The sequence below is a fragment of the Phoenix dactylifera genome, chromosome 6 (genome assembly GCF_051530095.1).
Source record: "Phoenix dactylifera cultivar Ajwa chromosome 6, Ajwa_hap1_PhDact_Kaust_v1.1, whole genome shotgun sequence".
In the NCBI taxonomy this organism is placed as follows: domain Eukaryota; kingdom Viridiplantae; phylum Streptophyta; class Magnoliopsida; order Arecales; family Arecaceae; genus Phoenix; species Phoenix dactylifera.
The window spans coordinates 972,469-996,043 of NC_143195.1; the positions used below are offsets into that span (position 1 = coordinate 972,469).

At 35.8% G+C, this 23,575-nt stretch overlaps 1 protein-coding gene across 4 annotated transcripts in view; it reads left to right on the forward strand.

Annotated features, from left to right (window-relative positions):
* The window catches only part of THO1 (nuclear matrix protein-like protein), a 29,769-nt gene that overhangs the window by 991 nt on the left and 5,203 nt on the right, over nucleotides 1-23,575 (forward strand). For 2 of the 4 annotated variants that reach the window (XM_008799703.6, XM_088724294.1), the window contains exons 2-16: nucleotides 2,162-2,245; nucleotides 6,227-6,301; nucleotides 6,595-6,688; nucleotides 6,847-6,992; nucleotides 7,129-7,200; nucleotides 14,058-14,130; nucleotides 14,220-14,285; nucleotides 14,411-14,457; nucleotides 15,912-15,983; nucleotides 16,124-16,249; nucleotides 16,348-16,413; nucleotides 19,059-19,100; nucleotides 19,689-19,805; nucleotides 19,908-19,990; nucleotides 22,542-22,608. In XM_008799703.6, the coding sequence (XP_008797925.2) occupies nucleotides 2,162-2,245; nucleotides 6,227-6,301; nucleotides 6,595-6,688; nucleotides 6,847-6,992; nucleotides 7,129-7,200; nucleotides 14,058-14,130; nucleotides 14,220-14,285; nucleotides 14,411-14,457; nucleotides 15,912-15,983; nucleotides 16,124-16,249; nucleotides 16,348-16,413; nucleotides 19,059-19,100; nucleotides 19,689-19,805; nucleotides 19,908-19,990; nucleotides 22,542-22,608 (1,230 nt within the window). Of the gene's footprint in view, nucleotides 1-2,161; nucleotides 2,246-6,226; nucleotides 6,302-6,594; nucleotides 6,689-6,846; nucleotides 6,993-7,128; nucleotides 7,201-14,057; nucleotides 14,131-14,219; nucleotides 14,286-14,410; nucleotides 14,458-15,911; nucleotides 15,984-16,123; nucleotides 16,250-16,347; nucleotides 16,414-19,058; nucleotides 19,101-19,688; nucleotides 19,806-19,907; nucleotides 19,991-22,541; nucleotides 22,609-23,575 lie in introns of those variants that run through there. The other 2 variants (XM_088724296.1, XM_088724295.1) reach the window with 2 other exon arrangements.

Consider the following 23,575-nt stretch of genomic DNA (forward strand, 5'->3'; position numbering starts at 1 on the left):
CGTTTTGTGGGGGATTTTCCGATAACTATAATGAGAAAGACTAAATTATCTTGAAACAATGATAATTTTTTGAAAGAGTAAGAATTTAGTGGGAAGGGTATGAAATGAGAACATGAAGCTGACCAGCAGACTTATCAATGTGAGAAGGAATTGGAGGAACAAATTAGATAGTGGTTCAATTATGAAGTAAGGCCACAAACAGAATACTCTCTTTTTTTTTAAAAAAAAAGGAAAAAAGAAAGACCTCATACTTACCCTTCCTATACAACAAAAAATTCTATTTTCTCAATCAAGCAAACTGGGATTTCCACCACATCACTTGTTTGCCCAATTTGCATCACCATTTGGTCTCCCAAGGGCATCTTTAAGATAAAATTTTTCCTCAATGTAATGGAAATTTGGAGTTGAACTTGTAGCGGAGGCTTAAGGCTCACTCCAGGGAACTTATGAAGAGTCTAAGATTATTATCGTTGATTGGCTAGGTGTTTGGAGGGCATGGCATCCTAAATTCCTAGCACCTACATGAACTCTATATGGAATGGTCAAGGGAGTGCTTTAAATTTAAATGTGAGAAAAAAAACCTAGCTTGTCCCACCATTCCAAAAAACTTGCAAAAAGCTTAAATGGGTGAAAAGTTTAAAGGGGGGCCAATAGCTCAGAGAAGTATATCTAATGAGTGATCATATTTTGGAGAACAGTGTGTCATCACTATAACGAGCTAGAGACAAGAGAGAGCATTATCTTGAACATAAATAAGGTGGAGTTTATATGGAGGTAAGATTCTACAACTATAGGGTCAGGGAGAGGTTAGTGATTCCAAGTTTTATCTTGTAGTAGTGAATGGAAGAGAAAAAATTATTTGAAAAAAATTTAAGGTGGATAGAAGGGAGTTTTGGACTAGGATGTTACAAGAAAGAAAATTGACTTCTAAGGATCGATATGCTGTGAATCATGGGAAGCCTAAGTTTAGAAAGTCTTGGATTGTTGAGGACGTAGAGATGAGATTGAAAAAATGTTCACTGATTAAGAAGTGAGACTGCTGGTAGTACAAATCAAAAAATTGAGGGCATTGATCTGAATAGTTTTCATTTTTCACCTGTTAGGATTTTGACAAATTTTAATTAACAAACACAATGAAAATTTATTTAGTACTTTTAATTTTTAAGATAACGTAATTATTATGCCATATTTTAGCTTTTTGAGTAAAATAAACTTACATAATGAAGGTTTGTAGTGATTGATCCCTTTTTGCTAGTGGCTGATTAAGAAGTGAGACTGCTGGTAAAATTGAGGGCATTGGTCTGAATGGTTTTCGTTTTTCACTTGCTAGGATTTCTAACAAATTATCATTTAACTAACACAATGGAAATTTATTTATTACTTTTAATTTTTAAGATAAGGTAATTATGATGTGATATTTTAGCTTTTTGAGTAAAAGAGACTTATGTGATGAGGATTTCTAGTGATTGATCCTTTTTTGGTAGTGACTAGCTTGGATGATGCGTCATTGTCATTCCATGTTGAAGAAAGAGTAAGTGTAGAAATGGAGGATTGTCAATGATGTCAAGTGGATTATTGGTTGAAAGGATGAAGTTAGGATAGGTGTTCTTCTGTTATGGAATCAAAATGTCTGCATAGAGAAGAAGATGAACTTACAATAGTTCTAATGGCTTGTAATGCATACAGCCATGCACAATGGCTACAGAAAGATGACTTGGTATGCAAAATTAATTTCAAAAATGCTACAACAATGTCAACACAAATATTTAATGATATTTAATTTGAAGAATCTGAATTTGAGAAAGGTGATTCGATTGGGCCAGAATTTGAGTTTATGAATGGCATGCAGTGTGCAAGCAGCAGCACACACAAGTCTATGCATAAGTAACTATTTAAAGTTAGTCAGCAAATGGAAATAAGTTGCTTCCACTTCCATGATGATGCATATGGTTACTTGTATATTATGATCTAGGGCAAGATACTAACTTTGAAGTTATGCATCTTATGCAAAATGATGCGCTTCATCATTTAATTCAATTGATGCTTATGTAGATCTTCTATGAAGTTTGAATTATTGAACCTGATGCCATTGGAACCTTGATCTTTATTTACTAATCCAGAAAAAAATTTCTTAAACTTAACCTAATTTTTTTTATTCCAGGAAGTATTTAGAAATGTTATATTGAAGACCGAGCCCCCAGAAAATTTTGCTCTCCAGGCTGTGCAAGAAGCTATAAAACCTCAGGTAGCTATTACTTGATAACAAGATTTTTACTTACAAAATCAGGCTGAGTACTTTAAAATATCTTTCATATTTTTGTATGCTTGTAAGCATGAACTCATGCATGCATGTATGCATACACTTCTAGATTATCTTTAAATCTCAGATGTAATTTTTTTTTTTTTTTGTTGACACCCATAGGTAACCCATTTGGTATTTGCTTTGCTAAAATGCTTTATATATATATTTACTTCTAAGCTGCACCATCAGCTGTAAACACCAGGACAGGAAAATCTTATTATCACTGAATTAAACTAAAAATGAGGCTTAGAAGTAAAAATTTAGATAAGAAGGTTCCTAAAAGATATCATCATTAGAATTCATATTGCTTAGCTATATTCTGCAGCATATCTTGTGATGATTGGTACCCCTTTTTGATAATATAATAAAATCCAATATGCAAATGTTTTTAATAAGAATTTATCAGATATTATCGAAATCTTAAATAAAAATTGAATTCAAATATATTGAAATGTACTTATTAAATGATGTAATCTGCTAAGTTCTTATAGATATGTCTACATTGGTTTTGTTTTATTTCTTATTCCATTTGCAACCAATTCAACTTGGATTCATACAACTTGAGACTATTTGTTTCATGGTTTTAAATACAAGTGGGATGGTGGAGTGTCTCGCCATCCTAAATGTCGGGATGGGACGAGTCAAGAAATAGACCAATACGGGATGAGGCATCCACCGTCCTAAGCATTGGAATGCTGGGCATCCTGTTTCATGAAAAAATCAAGACGATTCCATTCCTCGATATTTAAAACCTGGATTTGTCTATTAACCTTTAATCATAAGTAAAGTTGTGGTTTTCCTAAAAAAATTATTATGTATGGCTGCAATATAAATATTATATTGTATTGCTTATTATTATTTTCCATATCATAATATGTGAAAAATGATAATAAAAGCCATTAATAATTCAATGTTCTTTAGAAGAAATATTAAGTAGTATTGTAATAAGTTGTGAAAAATTGCATTTGAGTTTTGGAGAAAAATTAGATAATCTACACAAAGAAGCATATAATACAAAGTATAATAAGTTTCTGTTGATTTTTTGTTAATGAACTTGTTTCTTTCTTATATATTTTTCTATTCTCCATGTTTTCTTTTTAATATTGTTCTAAAATACGCAGGTTGTGGTCAAAATAACACAACACATTTAATGTAGATTTACAGATGGTTACATAGTTGTGGTCAAAGTTTTCTTTTGGTTTTTTAAGAAAAAGCCCTTAGAACCTATTTTTCTGTTGACGCACCTAGGTGACATGAGCAAGTTGTTCAAGGAGAATAGAGGGAAAAACATAAAAAGGTCCGGCCACATGATAACCTCTTAGCTCCCTTTTGTTGTTACATTTGCTTTGCAAATGGATTTGTCTGCAATGCGTAAGTAATTTGATGAGGGAAAAGGGGAAGAGGGTGGGAGGGGGAGAAAGACTCATGAACTTGTTAGAAAAAATGCTTATTATTTTATTGTTATTTTTCTTTTTATTTTTATTATTTCGAATCTACTTTATTTTGAACTGTTGAACTAGTCCAGGAAGACAACTTTGTGGACCTTTTCTCTCCTGTAAGTGAAAATAGTGGCTCTCATTATTGGGAAAATTCCATTTATTTTGTTATAGGTTCCCATAAAACTTAGTTACATCAAGGATGGCATGTAGATAAATAATCACTTTGTCTATTTCATTTCTAAGACTTCATCATTTTCAACTTGTCCTTTCCTACTTTCGGTATTTGACACCTTGTCCAGTTTCGAGCAAGGTCCACAACACCGATACCGGGAAGTGTATCAGTATATTACTTGTTTGATACAGTATTGAATGTATTCTATACTGAGACAAGCTTTCGATACTTTTTTCTCACTCCTTGTCATCATGCTGCCCAAAATCGGGTGTTACGCTTTGTTACTGGGCAGTTTGGGGTGGTTCTACTTAGTTCAGACCGGTATGGACTGGTTCAAGTTATATCGAGCCGAATCTTGGTAACATACCGATACATTATCGGGGATAATTGGTACAATAGACCTTGGTTTCGAGTGTTGTTGAAGTAGGTCAATCTTATTTTTTCCATTATGTTCCACTTGGTAATTAGAAGAGATTGATTCATTTGCTTGCCATGCAATACTAGCAGCATGAGCAAACATGGTTTTTAAAATTTGACTGGACCTATTGGTTAAACCAATTGGATTGTCAATTGGCTAGGCTTTTGGTTTGAATAGACTGCTTAGATGATTGTTTGAAAATTTGGATGATTTTTTTTTAACAATTTGAATTGCCATTTAAGTTGGCAATTTGTCTGTATTGTTTCAAGTTTGAATGATCCCACCGTTTCTCGGTCTTCCTCCGCAATTCCACTATTCCTCTCCAACTCCGTGGTATCTGTCAGTGATTCTGACTGTGAACAACAAACGTCAAAAGATGCCTCCTAAACCAAATCTCTCTCTCTCTCTCTCTCTCTCTCTCTCTCTCTCTCTCTCTCTCTCTCTCTCTCTCTCTCTCTCTCTCTCGCTTCCCTCCTTCACCATTCTTACTCCAAGTTCCATCATTGACCTAGAGCTCTGGTAGAGAAAGGTGAGATCACTTCTCTCTTCCCCTTTCTACCTCCACTTCCATCGCAATCCGCTTTCAACGAAGAATTAGCATTTTTTACTTACTGGTCAATTGGAATCACCTCCTATTTTTCCATGACAGTGTTTGACAGACTTTAGAGTAGTCTGATAGAGAAGTTAGCACTAGGCTCACTTGGTTCCTTTGATCCTTCTATTGATAGTGGATCCTAGGACATTAGAGCAGAGCAATCCATATGCTATGCATCAACATTCTATCCCCACTATTAAAATTAGCTTTTTTTTTTTTGAATACTATTTGCTTACTATATACGCTTCATCCGAAGTTAATGATTCTAATTATTTTGTTTTTTGTTTTTTAACTATTCTTTGAAAGTGCTTGAAGAAGTTGGTGAAGTTTTCAAAGTTCTAAATATTAGATATTATATATTAAATTTATAATTCTAATTTAATTTATAGATATTTATAGCATCATGATGATGTCATGGTTTGATTCCCATTGACCCAATGGTTGAATTGCTGGTGCATAAGCTGATTATTTTTCCAGTTCGATCGATAATCCAGATTTTACAACATTGTTTGCAAGGAGGGATTGGTGTATCTTTGAAGATATTTTGCAATGCTATGCTCCTAAGGGGACAAGTTCTCCTAGGATGCTGTCCGATGGGTTTAGACCCGGCCTCCTCAAAATGCTTCTTTCTTTTTCTTTATTTTTTTGAAATTGATTTCCTTTTAAATTTCTCAATTTGTTGTTGCAGCATAGAAATTTGCCTTCACTTTGTAATGGCTCTTTCTGTTTTCTTCCATTCACAATGAAAAATCTTGGGCATAGGAACATATGCGATCATGATTGCAGCAAATTGTCAGCCTTCAACTGCAAGGCCATAGAGGAGGAGGGGGGGATGTCAGACACTATTTAGAAAATAAAATCCCATCTTGCAAAATTGAGAGATTATAGGGGAAAGAGAAACAATAATGTGTCCTTTTGTTTCACAATATATGGGAGGATAAACTCTAATGCTGTTTTCTCATTTATAAACTCTAATTGAAAAATAATGACAAAAGATAGAAGGAAATTTTTTAATATCCAAGCTTTATGTTATAAATGTGCATCTATATATGTATTGCAACCTGTAAATACGTGAGTACATAGCATGTACAGGTTACAGACCAATTATATACATGGACATATGTATCTTTGTTTATATATTTGTATGTGTCCATCCATTATGTTGCATAATTTATTCAATGTTCTTGTGCCATATAATTTTTCTCTGGTTGCAGTTCCCATGTTACAACATTTGAATCCTTTATTGACTGATCATTTGGTAATTTATTAACTAACTTTTTCTATTTAACATCCTCAACAGAGACAAACTGTATTGGTCCAAGATGAGAATCAATCTCTGGAAAATGCTCTTCGAGCATTACTTCAAGAACTAGTGGTGAGCTGCTATATAATGTGCTCGGTTATTATTTTTATGCTTTATCCATCAGTCACTGCTTCATTATATTGGAAGAGGATGCAATTATGTTTTTGTTACTGTTCATGTTTCTTTGTAAAATATGGGACTTTTCTTAGAAAAAGTACCTGTCTTTGCTCCTAGCAAGTTGTTCACTATGATCAGAAAATTTTTTCACTGTATTCTTAATTTACATTTTGCAGTTAATGGTAGATAATATGCTCTTGGCGACTCAATTTTAGATGCTAATATTGCATTACATTTTGTATGCTTAGTCAGCTGCAGTTCAATCAGGTGAGAGGACGATGCAATATGGACAATCAATTGATGACGGAGAAAATATTCGTGGGCAAATACCACGCCTTCTTGGTGTGTAGATGTCAATTCAGTTGCTAAAATTTTGTTTCTTCTTGGAAAACTCTTCTTGGTCCATGTTACGGGGCTTTAAATATGCACACACACATTGGATGCTTTAAACATGCACATGAACATTTCCATGTGATCTTTCCTTTTTGTTGGTTGGTTAGACATTGTGCTGTATCTTTGTGAAAGAGGGCATGTTGAAGGTGGTATGATATTCCAACTATTAGAAGATTTAACAGAAATGTCAACCATGAAAGACTGCAAAGAAGTTTTTGCATATATTGAGAGCAAGCAAGATATCTTGGGGAAGGTGTGTAGAAGTTGAATGTTGGAGAGCTACTGTAGTTTTTTGTGGCTTGGTTATCCTTTTGTGATAAATAATTTTGTACAGTTCTTTCGGTTCATGGCTATTGTACTATTGAATATTCTGGTTGGATTGCTTGCAGCAAGAGCTCTTTGGGCGAGGAAAGCTTGTCATGCTGAGGACATGCAATCAGCTTCTTCGAAGACTTTCAAAGGTTTAGTACACAGTAACTGATTTCGTTTTTATAGAGCTAAATATATAATTTAGGATTTCATGTAGTTAGTATCTAATCAGCAACTGTAGTAGATGAAAGGGTTGAAAATTATTCAGATAATCCTAGTCTAACCTGAATTATTTGTTGCATTCTTTGTATGCAATGAAAAAAAATGATATCTTCTATATCTAAGTTTTTTTCCCAGCTCGTTGAGCCCTAAATGTTTGAAGAGTATTTACTATTAATTGAATAAATAGAGAATAAAACGTAAAGTTGTGTGTCCTTTATAATTTCCTTTTACCAATGGTTTCATTTAAAGTTTTTTTGTATGTGTTGGAAATAAACAATATGTTTTTGGGCCAAGAGAGATTATGTGGAGAGGTGTGTTGCAATGAGGCGAGGTTAAACAGAGGAGCATGCTTACTAAATGCTAATTGCATTGAGTTTACATGTTAATGCCACAGAAGTTAATTTAGCATTAAAAAAATGTCGGTTCGTCCTTGATTTCATGGATGAATATAAAACGACACACGCTCATATATATTTATTTATTGCACCGTTGTTTTTACTAAGGCAATTGTCCCTGAAGATAGGACCCAAGTTGCCATCCCTCCAATCTTTGTTATAAAAACTTTATCTCTGGTAAATTTGGTTATTTTAAGACCTCCATCCAACTTTGGACTTCATTATGGCATCTCCCATACTATCATCTCCTACCTTGTCCATTACAACATTGCCACCGTAAAATCACAGTGTGCTTGCATTTCGTTTTCCCCTTCACTCCTTTAAAAACTTATCCCACTTCAACAATCTCCATATGAGGTGCTCCATATCTTTGTAAGCTTGGAGAACAAGACTCTGACAAGGAGTCACTTGGTCTAGAAACTAGATTTAGGTGCCTAACAAGCCCCTAGTTTACCTTGACATGTGAGGATATCCTCAAGCTAGGGAGGCATGGCCTGCTAAATGCCATAAATCTAGACTACAAATTAACAGAAAGTCCTATCTTTTGATGCTTGGATATTGAGGAAAAAAGCTATTAAACAAGTTGCAGCTAGCTCTACATAAACTTTGCCATCAAGAAATCTTTATCAACCTAATACCAGGGAAGTGAGAGCAAATCCTTCCTTTTGTGGGAAAAATAAAGTATTTCTAGTCAACATTCTTTTAAGATTCTATGTGGGTTGTTAAGGTAGTATAATTCATCATGGACCATTTTTCAGCACCAAAAGATCATAGCGTGTGTAATAGGTTATGCCTTTACCAACCTTTCTTGTTACCACTGCAATTGGGTTAAGCAGTGGCTTAGTCACTTATAGAAAATGCTCAAACTTTGATGAATATCAAATTAGGATTTATTTCATGGTTTGGACTTATTCTTTACTGTCAAAATTTCTACTCATTATTAACTCTTAAGTTTGTCATTTGGGCTTGGTAGCCAAAATCTTCTACCCAGGCTGATGGAAAGTTTAGGAGCTCTTTAGAATCCCATTCTTTCATTCACTTCCTAGGAACTTCTTAACCCCAATTCTTTTCAGAGATTTGCTTCCTTGATCTATTATCTTGTGTCATTTAGCTAACTAAGGTCTTCGCTTGAACTGGCCATGGACAGCATGTAACCAGTTACGGTCATCTATCATGTAATAACTTAAAAACAAAATAAAGTTGTAATTGTTTGACAAATTATGAATCTGGAAGTTAAGAGTCCGAACTAGGGTGCTAATCTCATTTGAAGGAACTCTCGATATTATTAGGAACTCCAGTGGGTCTATGTGTGTGCCTATGTAAGTAAATAAGTCAATACATAAATAGACTTGCATAAAAGATTTAACTAATTGTTAGCGGCAAATATAATAGATAGGTTCTCTTATATATGTTAAACAGCAGGCTTCTACATATGCATGATAGTTCACACTTTTACACTGCTTAATTTCAAAATTAGGGAAACGAAAATTTTATAAAGGCACAATTTAAGTAATGATATAGGACAATTTAGAAAAAGAGATTGTGAGAAAGGGAGAACCCATCCATCATGAGAAACTACAGGCGTATACTTGTGGGATATAGAAGTTCAAAAGTAAAAGAGAAAAACTGTCAAGACATCAGACTAAAGGTGGCCACACTTTGTCTTCCTCCAATACCCCTTCGTGAACAATGAACAGAAGATGACCATATAGGGTAGGGATCCCTTTAAACCAACATCCTCTTGTTCTCTTTCTTTGTCCACTTCAGCTTTTTTGGAGGGCCAAAAGCTCTTTTGGATGATTTTAAGATGTTTGGTAAAATTTTTGAAACAGTTTTCTAGCTCCTCTAAAAGCTAAAAAAAGGTATACTAAGGAAAAGCTCCAATTTAGAACTTTTGGACAAAAGTTTTGCTTGAGACATGTTGAGGAGTTATTTTTTTACTCACCTGATAGACCTCAATTTGGGTCTCGATAATAATTTTTTTTAAAAAATGATTTAAAATATTTTTTATTGCCATAATCATGCAATTAAGGATTTTGAGTTTAATGTTATAATGATGAAAAGGATCTTCTTTGTTTTGGGTTTAGCCTTACATTGGTTTCTTTTTATTGCTGCTCTGATATTCTTTGTTACTTGGTAATCACCTATGACCAAGGAATGTGGAACCGTCCCGAACCGGATGGTTCGGCCCATTCCGAACCGTACCGGTGGCCTACTGGTATGGTTCCGGCTTTGAAACCGGTTTGCTACCGGAGCCGGAGAAGACGAAGAGAAAGAGAGAGCGAGCGGGGGAGGGAGGGGGAAGAAGCGGCTGCGGACGCCTGAGGGTTTCTCTTCGTCTTCTTCGGCTCCGGCTGGTTTCTCTCGGTACGGGCCCGGTATCGGTTCGGCAATCCTTGCCTATAACAAATAATTATATTAGTTATTATATTATTTAGATTAAAATTTAGAACTAATTTATAAATTAACAATACTTTATAACAATAATTTTTGATAGTATAATATAATACTACTATATTATAGTAATATTATACTAAAATGCTATTGTAATATTATATTGACATAATATAAATACATTATTACATTATAATGATATTAATGTTATACTATAATAGTAATATAAAATATTATTATATGCTATAGTAAATATAAAATTTATATTTATTATATTATTTAGATTAAAATATCAATATAAATAGTTTATATATTAAGAGTAAATAGTTAGACAATTAAAAGCACTGCAATGTCCTTTATTGTTATTTCTTGATACTAAAGGTACTTTCAAAATAGATGTTAAAGTTCCACAGCACTTGAGAAATCTAGTTATCAAACAACAAAGAGCTTTTTATTGAAAGCTCTATTAGCAAAAGCTCTATCATCGAAAGCTCTACCACCTACAACAATGCCAAGCAGGGCCTAAATCCGTCTTCCTTTAAAAAGTGATCTTAAAAGAGGGAGGGGGTCATGGAATAGGCCTTGTATTCGGTCATGCTATATGTAAAGGGGTTAGGATTTATGATGGAGATGCTTCAGTGATGTTATTTACCTATCAAGTTTATGTACCTAACATTTTTGACTTTTTACAAAGCATATCTTGAATAACAATGGTGAAAGGATTTGTGGATATTTGATTGTTTCAAAGTCTCTAAGATCGTAGGCAAACCAATATGTTGGACTGGCCCAGTCGGCCCAATGACTTGGCCTAAGAAGAACTGGTTTTGGGCTGAGAATTTCAACCTTGATGCTTGATCCCAGCCTAATTTTGGAAGAGCTTAAATTATTCCAGGCCAGGCCTAGCCTGAGGTATTGCATTGAAACAAATGGTAGCCAAGGTTGTGAAGGCAGTTAAGTAGTTTTTCGTTGATAGGGATCTTAATTGCCTAGGCAGACTGCCTAGGGATTTAAGCAATCCTTTAAATGGGCAAAGAGATAGCATAACAATTCTAAAGATAAGATAACTAATCTCTTGTTTTCCCCAAATGATACATATAAATAACCAAATACACCATTATAGCATGAGGGGACTTAAGATAAATCCAAACCGTGGCATGATTTCATCAGATTTGATCCAGCCAAGTCAAATATAAGAGTCATAAGTTACAAGAAAAGCAAATTGTTAAAGTTAACTTTGAAAAGCACAAAAACCAAAAGTTCATAACTCATAATTGAAATCCCATATTTGGATTCTAAAAAATAGAGATTGCAAGAGGGGGAGGGGGGAGAATAGTGAATGAAAAGAAAAAACAGAGGAAAAGAACTGATGGTAGACAAAACATTTGGAGGAGGAGGAGGAGAAGAGAAGAGGAAGAAGAGAAGCAAAAGGAAGGATCTTTCAAATGAGAAGGGGAAGAAGAAGATGAATAACATCAGAAGAGAAAAGGAAGAAAAAAAGAAAAAAGAGTATGAAAAACAAAAGCAGAAATTTGGGGCCCTTTGGCAGTTGGCAACCTTCTGGAGGGCTGTTGGCAGTAGAGTGACTGTTGGAGACCTCCATGAGGGCATCTAGCTGGTGGTGCATAGGTGGATGGGCTGATGGTGGAGGGCAAATCACTTGCCCTAGCTTCGAGTGATGAGGGAGGCTCCGGGTCGGGAGAGATGGTGTAAGGAATGAGATAAGTGAAAACATCTTTTTAAGTTATGCTATTTGAGTATTTTCGCTTCTTACTTAAAAAGTACAATGAGTTTACTTCAGTCATAGTAGTAGAAGTAAAATAAAGTGAGAAATACTCAATAAGAAAAGAACTATATATGTCTTTTAGTATAAGAGTGCCTAGTCAGGCAGTCTAGGCCTAAATGCCAGGCAGTATGCCTAGGCACCTAGGCAGCATTTTTGACAATGTTGTAGGGGCCTGGTGTGGGCATAGCCTAGCCTGAAATAATAACCAAAGATGGACCAGGCTTAGGCCTGGGAAATTTTGGCTTAGTTCAGGTTGTGTAGGTTCGGTCCTAAGCTTTCAAGTCTAAGTTTTCCTTGGGTTAGGGTAAAGCTAACTGGCGTTACAAGCTAAGATTGGATCCTTTTTAAGTTCCTTATAAAGCTTGTGCACAGTTGACAAGCACAAATTTTAGTTTAGAGTAATTGTTTTGGATCTTGCAGTCTCTTGATAAGAATGATTCCTGATGGAAGACCTACTATGATAGTACGGCACCTATCTCCAACTATTGCTGTCCTAGAATTGGATACATGTGATGCACATGATAGAGAGCATAAATGGCATCGCTTAATCTGGGACAGAGTGCATATTATAGATTGTGATGACTAAACAAATTTGGTTAGAAAGTTAAAAATGAAATTCTCAAAAATTCCATAGTTCACAGTTATGATCTTGTATAGAAATAAGTTTAATCAGATCTGTGGTTTAACACCCCCCCCCCCCCCCTTCCTTCCTTTTTTTCTTTACTTTGGATATTACCATTGTTCCTAATTATAGTTACCATGATAACAGGACTTCTAATGGCTGTGGTATTCGTGGATGGGTAGCAGTAGTTGATCAAAACAGGAGAGTGTGGAATGATTTTGGGGGAAAGTCTAACCGTAATGGTAGAGAAATTTAAGACAGAATTTAGGGGAAAAAGCTGTGCGGCCCAAGTGAAATATGAGAAAATAGATACATGAGAACTGATGGAGTCCTATCATACCATATTAAAAAAAAAAAATCTAGTCTGGCTCCAGGAGGGAGACCACTTGCTGATAAAAGTTTGGCTGCTAGAGAGCTTGTGCTATACATAGTAGTGATAGCAAATATAACAAAATAAAAAATATAAGCAAGAAAGTAGAGAGGTATCTTATATGCAATGCATGAGAGAGAACAGAATGAGGCTTCAGAAAATCTTTTTAAAGAAATTTGCTGTTGCATGGAGTCTTTTAGAAGCACTTGGATTGTTTTTTTCCTTATATATATTTTTCAGTGATTTGGTGGGGCCAGGATACTTACAGGCAGGAGGTATGGTGGGAAAATTATTGTTCTGGGACCCTGAAGCTGTGCATCTTCTTGCCTTGGCTGGTCCCTTGAATCCAGCCTGTAGGTTTTCCCACTATATATAGTAAGAAGTAAGATAAGTAGTTCAGAGGCATGGAGGAAGATATTTCCCACCTCCTAATGCTGTCTCTTGTTTTCTCATGACTGTGTTGGTTGAGCTTAAGGAAATCTGAAGTTGGGTTTTTGTTATTCTTTTGCTATTAGGTCAAAAGATATACAAGACTAGGGGGGACAAAGAGGAAGAGGGGGAAAGCGACCAAACTTCTTTCACTCTTTGTACTAAAGGATCAGTAGATAATTTGGATGTGGCATTCTTAGAATTTCAAAAGCTTAAAATTGAGCACAGGCTATGTTTATAATTGTTAACTGGTCATTACAGCAGGTGACCCTTAGCTGTCTACTGCACTACCTTTTTGATAGTTATAAATAAAAGCATCTAAATAACCTGATGGTAACACAATTGGCTTGTTAGGATTACCTGTATCTCATTTGTAAATGAATGTTTGAGGTCAGTAATTGATTGCTATTATTGCAAGAATATGTTTTGAATTACATATATTTGCAAGTGTCTTCAAACTACATTATCAAAAGATATATGATAAAGATGTAGTATACATTGATGAATAGGATATGTGATATTTTTCTATTGGATATAATGTTGTCTTCTTTCTGAGCAACTCTGCTCCATCTTTACTTTTTGTAGCTGTGATTTGTCATTGAATGCTTTAGATTGTTATATTCAGATAGGCTTCCTATGAGGCCAATTTATCTTCTATTCTTAATGAAATAGTTACAAATGACACACACACACACACACTCTTTTTGTTTAATTAAAACTTCCAATTTTATGATAATCATACTCTATATAGGACTCATCACTACTGCTCCATTGTAACATTGTCAACTTTCCAGGCAAATGATGTGGTATTTTGTGGACGTATTCTTATGTTTCTTGCCCATTTTTTCCCATTATCAGAGCGCTCAGGTATCTATGTATCTCCTCTTCCTTTGTCTCTCCTGTTGATGATTATCTTTTGTCAGTCACACCATTTCTTTTATAATCTTCTTTTACAGCTGTTAATATTAAGGGAGTCTTCAACACATCAAATGAAACGAAGTATGAAAAAGATGCTCCTGTCGGTATGTAAAATCAAGCAATTTGTGGTTTTTGGAGTTTGTTTTGCTGCATCTTGTTTTCTTACTTAAAGTAATTATTTTCTTTTTGGAATTTCTATTTCAATATGATGTTGTTTTAAATGCCCCAGGGGTTGCAGTTGATTTTAACTTCTACAAGACCTTTTGGAGTTTACAGGTTAGATTATCCTACATTAGTCTGTCAAGGATCATAGCTTCTGCTACTTTCCAGGAGTTATTAGCATGTTGCCTTTCGTAATGATTTTCTTGCTGGACATTCAGAGTTAGTACCAGTTCTCTGAACTAGATAATTGGAGAATGCAAACATAAGATCACATATGAATGATCACAACATTACCTGATCAAAATAAATTTTCTGGATATTATAGAGAAAATCATTTTGGGAAAAGATGTTGTATCATTGTAAATGCTACATAATTTTTGTTATGAAAGATTGAGAAAGTTATACATATTTTGGATCTCAGATCTGATCTGCTGTCAGAGATAATGATGACTCTTCTAGGGTGGATTTTGGTCCTTACATGATATGATCGACTTGCTAGAAGGACCTTGTGCCATCCTGCCTGTTGTGCCTATTAAAATTGATGAAACCTCGTATGAAAATTATAGGATATAATCATGTAAATAAAGTTTTTAGACTGTTGAACTGGATAAATGGTGTCAAATCCTTGAATTTTTACTATGGAATAACCAATATTTTTATGATCCTTACAAATTCAAAGATATAATGACAAGTTACAACTGCATGGAATACTGAAATTTGTCACCATACAATTGCGTAGTGCAGCTTGGACTACCTCTGATGACATGCCCCGATGGTAGACAGCTTATAATTTCTGCAGAGGGTGGACAGGTTCTCTGCAGTGTGCTTCATAGATAATGAATCTGGCAGAGATTGGCAAAGAAGGAAACATGGTATAGACCAGAACATATATTTTATATCAGAGGAACCACCTAATATATTTAACTAAAAAGTGGATAACAGTATATACAATAATTAATGTGTCACTCATTTATCAATTTATGCACTTCATGTCCCTACTCTACTACCCATTTTAGTGGAGGGGCGCGCTAGATACTATCATTATTGCCGGGACAATTAGACATCCAACCCATAATCGTGACGATCCAATTGCAAGAGCGGAGCTCTACCAACAGAGCCATATCCCCCTAAGCCAAGTTGGTTTCGGCTTTTGGACTTTTGCCATCTGGACTACTTCACTTGTTCTCCCGCTACCTTGTTGTCAAGTTTAGGCTGCTCCCATTTCGCTCTCCACTGCTATGGAAATTGCTTTCGCTTTCTTTTCCTCTGGCTACTAAGATGTTTCAGTTCACCATAATGTGTCTTGTCTGCTCATGGATTCAGCTGCAATTCGAAAGGTTAACCTATTCAAAAATGTGGGAAATCCTTTCAAAATCCTGTGGAAAATCTCATACATTCAGAAACTATAGCAAATAACTTTAATGTTATTTTTTTGTTCACTCTGTTTACACATACTAGTTGAACATATGGCAAGTTACATTAAATTCAAGTATTAAACTCATCTCAGGTCTGTGCTTATAAGAACTTTTGTGATTTTTGTGAATTTATTTATTTTTTCTTTTGGTCAGGAGCATTTTAGTAATCCAGCTTCCACAACACTTGCCCCATCCAAATGGCAAAAGTTTGCATCTAACTTAAGGGTATATATTTTTTTTGTGTTTTACTAAATTATATTAGATGTCCTTTGAGTTATCTCATGCCATTCTGCAATGGAGCTTCTTTTTCTGAATCACTTTAAACTTCTTACAATTCATTGTTTACTGAGTTCATATTTGTTTAGGTTGTATTAGATACATTTGAAGCTCAGCCTTTGGGTGATGACAATGGAAATGTGAATAATCTTGAACAAGAGGAAGCTACATTCAGCATTAAGTACTTGACAAGCAGTAAATTAATGGGGTTAGAGGTAAATATGGTTAAAAGAGTATGTTTATTGATCTTATGAATTACATTTGTTATTTAGATGTCTTAAGATAATTCCATTTGATATATTTACTTGTACAGTTGAAAGATCCTAGCTTTCGCCGCCATATCCTTCTTCAATGCCTTATATTGTTTGACTATCTAAAGGTATGCTACTTGTTTGCGTATATCTTACAAATATTTATATATGTGAGCATTTTTTCATATGGGCATTACATTCATTTGGAAACTATTTAAAATCTATGTTACCCAGACCCTTAGCTAAAGTACCAGCATTTGTTGCTTAGAAATGGGTATAAATATGGTACTTGTCTATGAATTTGCAATAAGAAATTTTTAAAGATTAGAAGGATTCAGTGCTTCGATGTACACCCTTATGTGACGCTCGTATTGAAGTCTCAACATAGTTGAAATGTGTAATTGGGTTAGAACAATTGGGTTTCGCATCCAACTTTATATTTTGTTTCAAACCTAATTTATCCTAAATAGTTCTGTCATTAAAGAACAAGCCCACCATTAGTCTCACATGATTCTTATAGTGTGAGGTCGTGCATGGGTGTCTTAGTTCCACATCAGGTGTGCTTTGGGGATGTCTTAGGTATTTAAGCAAGGCCAAGAACCTCAATTGATAATCTTTTGGCAAGCCCTTTTTAAGTGAGATTCTAGATTCTTACAAATAGCATTAGAGCTGACCTAGCTCATGGCCACGGGTTCTCTTGGGGTTGACCATGAGCTGATCGTGGTGTTTGTAATTGGACTCTTTCCCTGACAAGGATGCTAGGGCTTAAAAAGAAGTGTGTTTGAGGACTACACAATGTGTATTTAGTTCCATATTTGGTGTGTATTGGAAAGGTCTTGGATACTTCAGCAGGGTAAAGGACCTTAGTCTTGACGTTCTGGCTAGCCCTTTTTGGGTGAGGTTCTAGATTATTACATGAAGCATGGTTTTTTTTGGGTACATCACGAAGCATGGTTTTTAATGAACTGAATACAAAGTTCACAGATAAAGCATGCCTAAAATTTCATCCATGAGAAACCTTTACATTCTTAAAGTACTCCTTTCCTACTCTTAAACTCATCCTCTTTGCCTAAAATAACTAGGATCAAGATTTGCCGAACTGGTACGGTGACCCACACTAGATGGCTACCGGTATGATACGGTATGAGTTTGTATCATGCCGTGCCAGAACGTATTGAAACAGGGAGAGGGAGTTGGAGGGGGAGAACGAGAGGAGAGGTGGGAGAGGAAGAAGAAGATGAAGGGAGGAAAGGGAGAGGAAGGGAGAGAGTGGAAAGGGGGAGGCAAAGCCACCATGGCACAGTCGCCGTCAGCGGAGGCACATGGGGGTCAATGAGAGAGGGAGGGAAAGAGGAAGAGGAAGAGAGGGAGCGAGAGGGGCCCATCCCAGCCATCGACCCTATGGCTTGGTATAGGAGTGGGGGAGGGGGCGAGAGAGAGAGGGAGGAGGAAGAGAGGTGGAAGGTAAGTCGACAACCAGTAAGTCGGAAAGGTTCGGCCACTGCTTAACCTCTACAAGCAAAGAGAGCAGTAGGGTCCAGCAAGGGAACCAAGATCTCAATGGTGGTAGAGAGATGAGAGATGAGTGTCGAAGAGGGAGATAGAAAGAGAGGGAGAGGGGAAGGAAGTCTTACTGTGACCCTCGCAACCGAAGAGAGTGGGTGAGAGAAGAGGCGTCTCGAACCTTCTGGGATCGATTGAGTCTTTTATAGCCCAAACATACCCGCACAGCCGAACTGGCCTGAGTCAGCGTTGGTTCGGTTTGATATGGATTAACCACTTGGTTCAAGTCTATTTGGCATTCCTTGGCCACGATTAGGGTCCGAAGGGTAAGAATAACCAGAATTAGGATACAATAGTGAGCTTCTCTATGGGTCTACAAATTAACAGAATAACATTTTAACACTATGTCCTAGAAATGCCACCTTTGACTGTCTCTTTTTCTTCTATAAAATATAGTCAGTTCATTGAAAACAAATTTATTGGATAAACATGCATATAGTATAATGAGGTAGTGTCTGATGAATAGCCTAAACTTGTACTCCAGCTGATTGGTAGTGAGGTTAGAGTTATGGTTGGATCTTGTCTCCTTGTTGAATTTGTTTTATTGTTTCTTGTTTGGTTCAAATGTTAGTATTACATGGACCTAAAGCCCAGCCATTTAAACTGTGTCTATGTATTGCAAATTCATCTGAAAATCACTTTTTGGTATCTTAATTATCTCCAGTAACCAGCTCTACTGTTGTCATATTGTATCTAATGTTCCTCATTTTATGACACATCCTCGTTGATGTAACAATCTTAGCTAGGCATATCTTTTTCTTATAAAATCTGGTCACTGCCTCTTTTATTTGCATGTGTGTATGTATTAGGCCACAATTTTCTTGAAGTTCCTTCTTTACTTTGAGCTATTAATTCAAAGGGTACTTGCTCCTTAGGCTACAAAGTAATGCTCAGAGATCTTATATTCTTCTTTCTAGATGCTATACACCTTTGAGCTGTTTTTAACCAACAATATACTGTTTTATCTGAAGTTGATATGCAAGAGTCAACTATCCAATATCCTAAAGGAATTATATATTTATATAAAGCATGGTTGTCACATCATGATGCTGTAATTTTATCTATCTTTAACTTGATTGCTCTTTAGGATATAACCAGCATTAATGAGATGGTATAAGTTTTGTTAAATATTCTTTTAGTTTATGTTTGAGTTCAGATATTATTGTCTTAATCAGTGCAATGATGTGTTGACAGTTTTTGTTTCCTGTAGGCACCTGGGAAGAATGACAAAGATGGGCCCCTAGAAAGCATGGTAAGTACCTGCATAACTTGAAGTGTTTGGATTTTCATTTTATTTTGTAAATAAGATATCATAAATTTGAATCTCCATGTTTTCTTACCTTCAGAAGGCTTCACATCTTTCCTATCAACGTATCTCCCTTCTTTTGTATTTGTCCATTTGTGTCGTCTTGTCTGTTCCATTTCTAAAATGTATATACCTATGCGTCCCGTTTAGAGTATCTTACTGAAACATGGATGCGCATTCCAAATGGGTGCTTGAATGTGATATTGTATGCATTGTTGTTTCACTCATAAGATTAACATGTTTGATTGTTCAACCCATGTACTACAGACAATGTGTAATGTACTTTTTGTGATCATACACATTTTACACTATACTTTGTGGCTTAGTAAATTTTATAGTAATCCTTGTACTGGACTTTGCATCATGGAGTTCCTTGTAATTTGACTTTTACACATTTACCTGCGTATCTAAGTACATATAAAGCAAAATATATGCTTCAAGATCATATTTCAGATAAAACTTGATCCGCCTCTTCTTGTGTTATCCTTTAACTGTATTTTATTACAAATGTTAGCTTATTTCTTACTGATCCAGAAAGAAGAAATTAAAACTTGTGAAGAGCGTGTCAAGAAACTTCTAGAGATTATTCCACCAAAAGGGAAGGAGTTTCTTGAAAGCATAGAACATATATTGGAGCGGGAGAAGAATTGGGTGAGCATTATGTCTTTAACTTATTTTATTTTCCATCTGTTATAAAATGATTGCTTTCTTTTGAGAGGTGAGTTGTTCTTGACTTGGATCTTTTTATTGAAGGTTTGGTGGAAACGAGATGGTTGTCCAGCATTTGAAAAACAAGCAATTGAGAAAAAGATAGGTCAAGATGGAACGAAAAAACGGTACATATGTTTTTAGTTATTATGATTTTCTATCATGCACAAGAAAAGTTTCTAGGTTTATCCATGAATGTAAATGATGCTTTATATTTGGTTGTTTTGTTTGTCACTTTAAAGATCATCTCATCTAATTTTCTGTATTTCTTTTTCTTGTAATTATCTTTGGGATAATATTGCTCAGCTTAACTACAATAGAATTCTAGAGCTACATAGTGGATTCCAAAGGAGTATTAGATACTATCTCAAAGATTTTCCTTGAAAGATCTAATTTTTCCCCCAGTTAAATATCATTTGCAATTTTTTCCTTATTTATTTTTTTTCGAATTTTATCTATCTATTGATCATTGTCATCATCATATTATTATATCATTATTGGTACATGATTATTATTTGAATTTAAATATGCAAAATCCTGTCAGCATGATCTTCAAAAAATTTCCCATGAGATCCCACATTGCTTCCATCAAGCCAGTTAGTCATATAGTCTGCCTTCTTCTATGAAGGGTTTTTTTTGCGTAATCCTTATTATCTTCCATATTTGTGTATTAATTCCTGTGAAAGCAATCATAGAGAGGTCTCCTGGGTTTACTTAACTAGATCGAACGGTATATTCCATGCTTATTCCTCTGCTGGTGTTGTTTTTCTAACTACACCTGGTTTTTGGATGAGTTTGCCCTTAGCCCTTAACCAATTAATGCCTTCACCCCTCCACCCTAGCTGCCTCCCTCTAATCCTGCTGGTGACCTGTCCAAGCAATGGCCCTCCTTCTCTCAAGGTAGTACTCTGACAGCCCTTCCCCCCTGTCTCCACCTTCCCTTTTCTCCTCTTTCCCTCTCCTTCCCTTCTCCAAACCTCTCATTCCCTCCTTTCCCATCGCTGGAGCCTGTTCCCATCAAGCCTAAAGCCTTCTCCTCTACCATCAGCAAAGATGGTGGCGCCGGCGAAGACAACTAGGAGACGAGGAAAATCGTGGCAAAGGCGGCGGCAAAGACCTTGTGGGGTAGTCGCAAGGAGCAACAAGAAACCCTCTCCTCTACCCTCAGCAGAGAATGAGTAGAGACAGTGGTGGAGTAAATGGCAGGGGTGGTGAAGACCTAGGGTTAGAGTTTAGTGTGGGAGAGAGTGGAGAACAACACACTTTAAAAACCCTTGGCACTTAGGAACAGTCAGGTGCCTCTACCCTCTTCACTTCAGCCCTCTCCAAGGGCTTTTTCACCATTTTCCCAACCCTAGTGACCCTTAACCAACATTTCGTTAACACAAGTAGAAGGATTGGTATGCATAAATGGAGCAGTTTATAGGGATTAATTTGTAAATGCAGAGTTCATTGGGATTAATATGCAAATGTGGAAGATTGCAGGGATGTATATGTAGAAAGCCCTCTTTGCTTAACACTTGAGTGTTAATGATACTTCTCCCCAACAAAGCAATGCAGGTGTGTCCGTTTATATCATCTTTGTTGGACAAACACAGGATGTCCAAGAGTCCAAAATATATCATCTATGTTTGACAAACACAAGATGTCGGCTTTTCTTTCAATCCATTTTATTGATACTTTAAATGTTAGATGGATCCCCAAACTGGAGAACAGCTTCATAGAGAACGGAGAAGTGCAATTATTTCATTCATCTACGGTAGGAAAGGATCGTAACCCAAGGTTGTGTAGGATCCTTATAACTTGATCAATGGTGCTTAAAACTGCTAGTCTACTGCTGTCACTATGCTCTACAAATGTTTGAGTTGAATTCTATCACTATCTGATGTTATTCATATGGATGTGTATTTTAATTTTCAGGCTTGCTATTATACAAGTGATTTTATTTGCTCCATTTTTTATGATTGAAGGTCTCTGTGAAAACTAAATATTCGCAAAAGATCAATTATTTAATAGCATACATATGGTCATCCCTGACATACTCTCACCCTGGACTGGACCCTCCTCGCTTACCTACATGGTATTGTACATGCTTATATCTCAGCCATCCATGATGTCTTTTGACCCAATATTAATATTTTTTAATCTCTTGTGCACCATTGGTATCCTCAAGCATCCTTGCTTTGGTAGGAGGACTCTCATGTACCTCTTTGTTGTACCACATTTGATCTTCCATGAAGCAGCGTATTTCCATCAAACATCTGATTGATGCATAGATGGTATTTGATTGACCTTTGGACAAAATTCTTTATATATATATGTGATCTGAAATAATGACTCTCATCCTTGAAAATTTTGGTTTTAGTAAATACATCCATATGGGTTTGCTAATTTCTCCTGACACATCATATTTGCATTTTTGTAGCAAAATAAGCACCAAAAAATACTTAAGAGAAGTTCACACAGGGGCAAAGACACCTTACAACTCTTTTTCATTGATAAACTATTATAAATTGCAGTATTGCTAGTAGTATGAAATGTTAATGAACCCAAAATGCAGGTCAAAAGTCAGAATAACTACTCGTAAGGTTATTTAAAGTTGTTCTGCTGCTATATGTCTTTCGAATACAGAAGTTGTTACATCTCAGACTGATTCATATCATCTATTTTCATATGTAGTAAGCCAAGGTGGAGACTAGGAAACAAGGAATTATCTCAATTATGGAAATGGGCAGATCAAAATCCTGTATGTAATACTTTTCATGTGATATTTGATTTAGCAATATCACCTTACCAACAGCAGTTTAGTTTATAAAAGATATTTGAGCAATATGTTGTTTTTCTAACTCTTTTCTAATTCTTATGATAGATAACGGAACCCGGTTGCTGGAATGCACAATTAGCAATTTCTGTATATTTGCATGTGAAGTGGACTTGTTCATTTTACATAGATAATCATCACTGGAAAAATCTATATGGATTCGATTAATTTTCTTTAAGTAGAATTATTTTACTTTTGTTTCTAGTTCTGCAAAATGTAATATTGCCATGCATGAGCCTAAAAGGATTGATGTCATGTTGAGAACAGGTTGGAAGTTAGGTTAATGTAAGCTGTGTTTATTTAATTTTTGCTACTGCTATGATGATGACTAGGAGGTTCATAAAGGCAACATGTGGGGACCTGCGCATATGTTTAGTCCTATTAGTTGTGTGTTAGGGAGGTCTCAGGTATTTAAACAGGCCCACGGAACCAAAATAATAACTTCTAGCTAGCATTTTCAGGAAAGTATTTGTGTCACTACATATAGTATTGGAGTGGGCTCTGCCCACGGCCTATGTAGACTAGGAGACACTACAGTGCGGGCCTTGTTAGGGATGACCATGATCTATCATGGTGTTTCTATTTTTGATTGGACCCTTCCCTAGTGGGAATGCTTGGGCTTATTAAATAGAGGGCAAGTGTGAGGACTCATGTGGGCGTGTTTAATCTCACATCATTGTGTGTTGGGGAGGTTTTAGGTACCTAAACAACACCAAGGAACCCAAATAATAACTTTTGGTTATCTTTTTTTGGCGAGGTTTTGGATCGTTACACAACAAGGTTACGACTGTCAATTAGGGATGGGAAACTACCAAAGCTAGTTAAATCATTCAATATTAAATGTCGTTGCTATGACCATTAAGCCTTGTCCCATGTATACAAGATTGGCGTT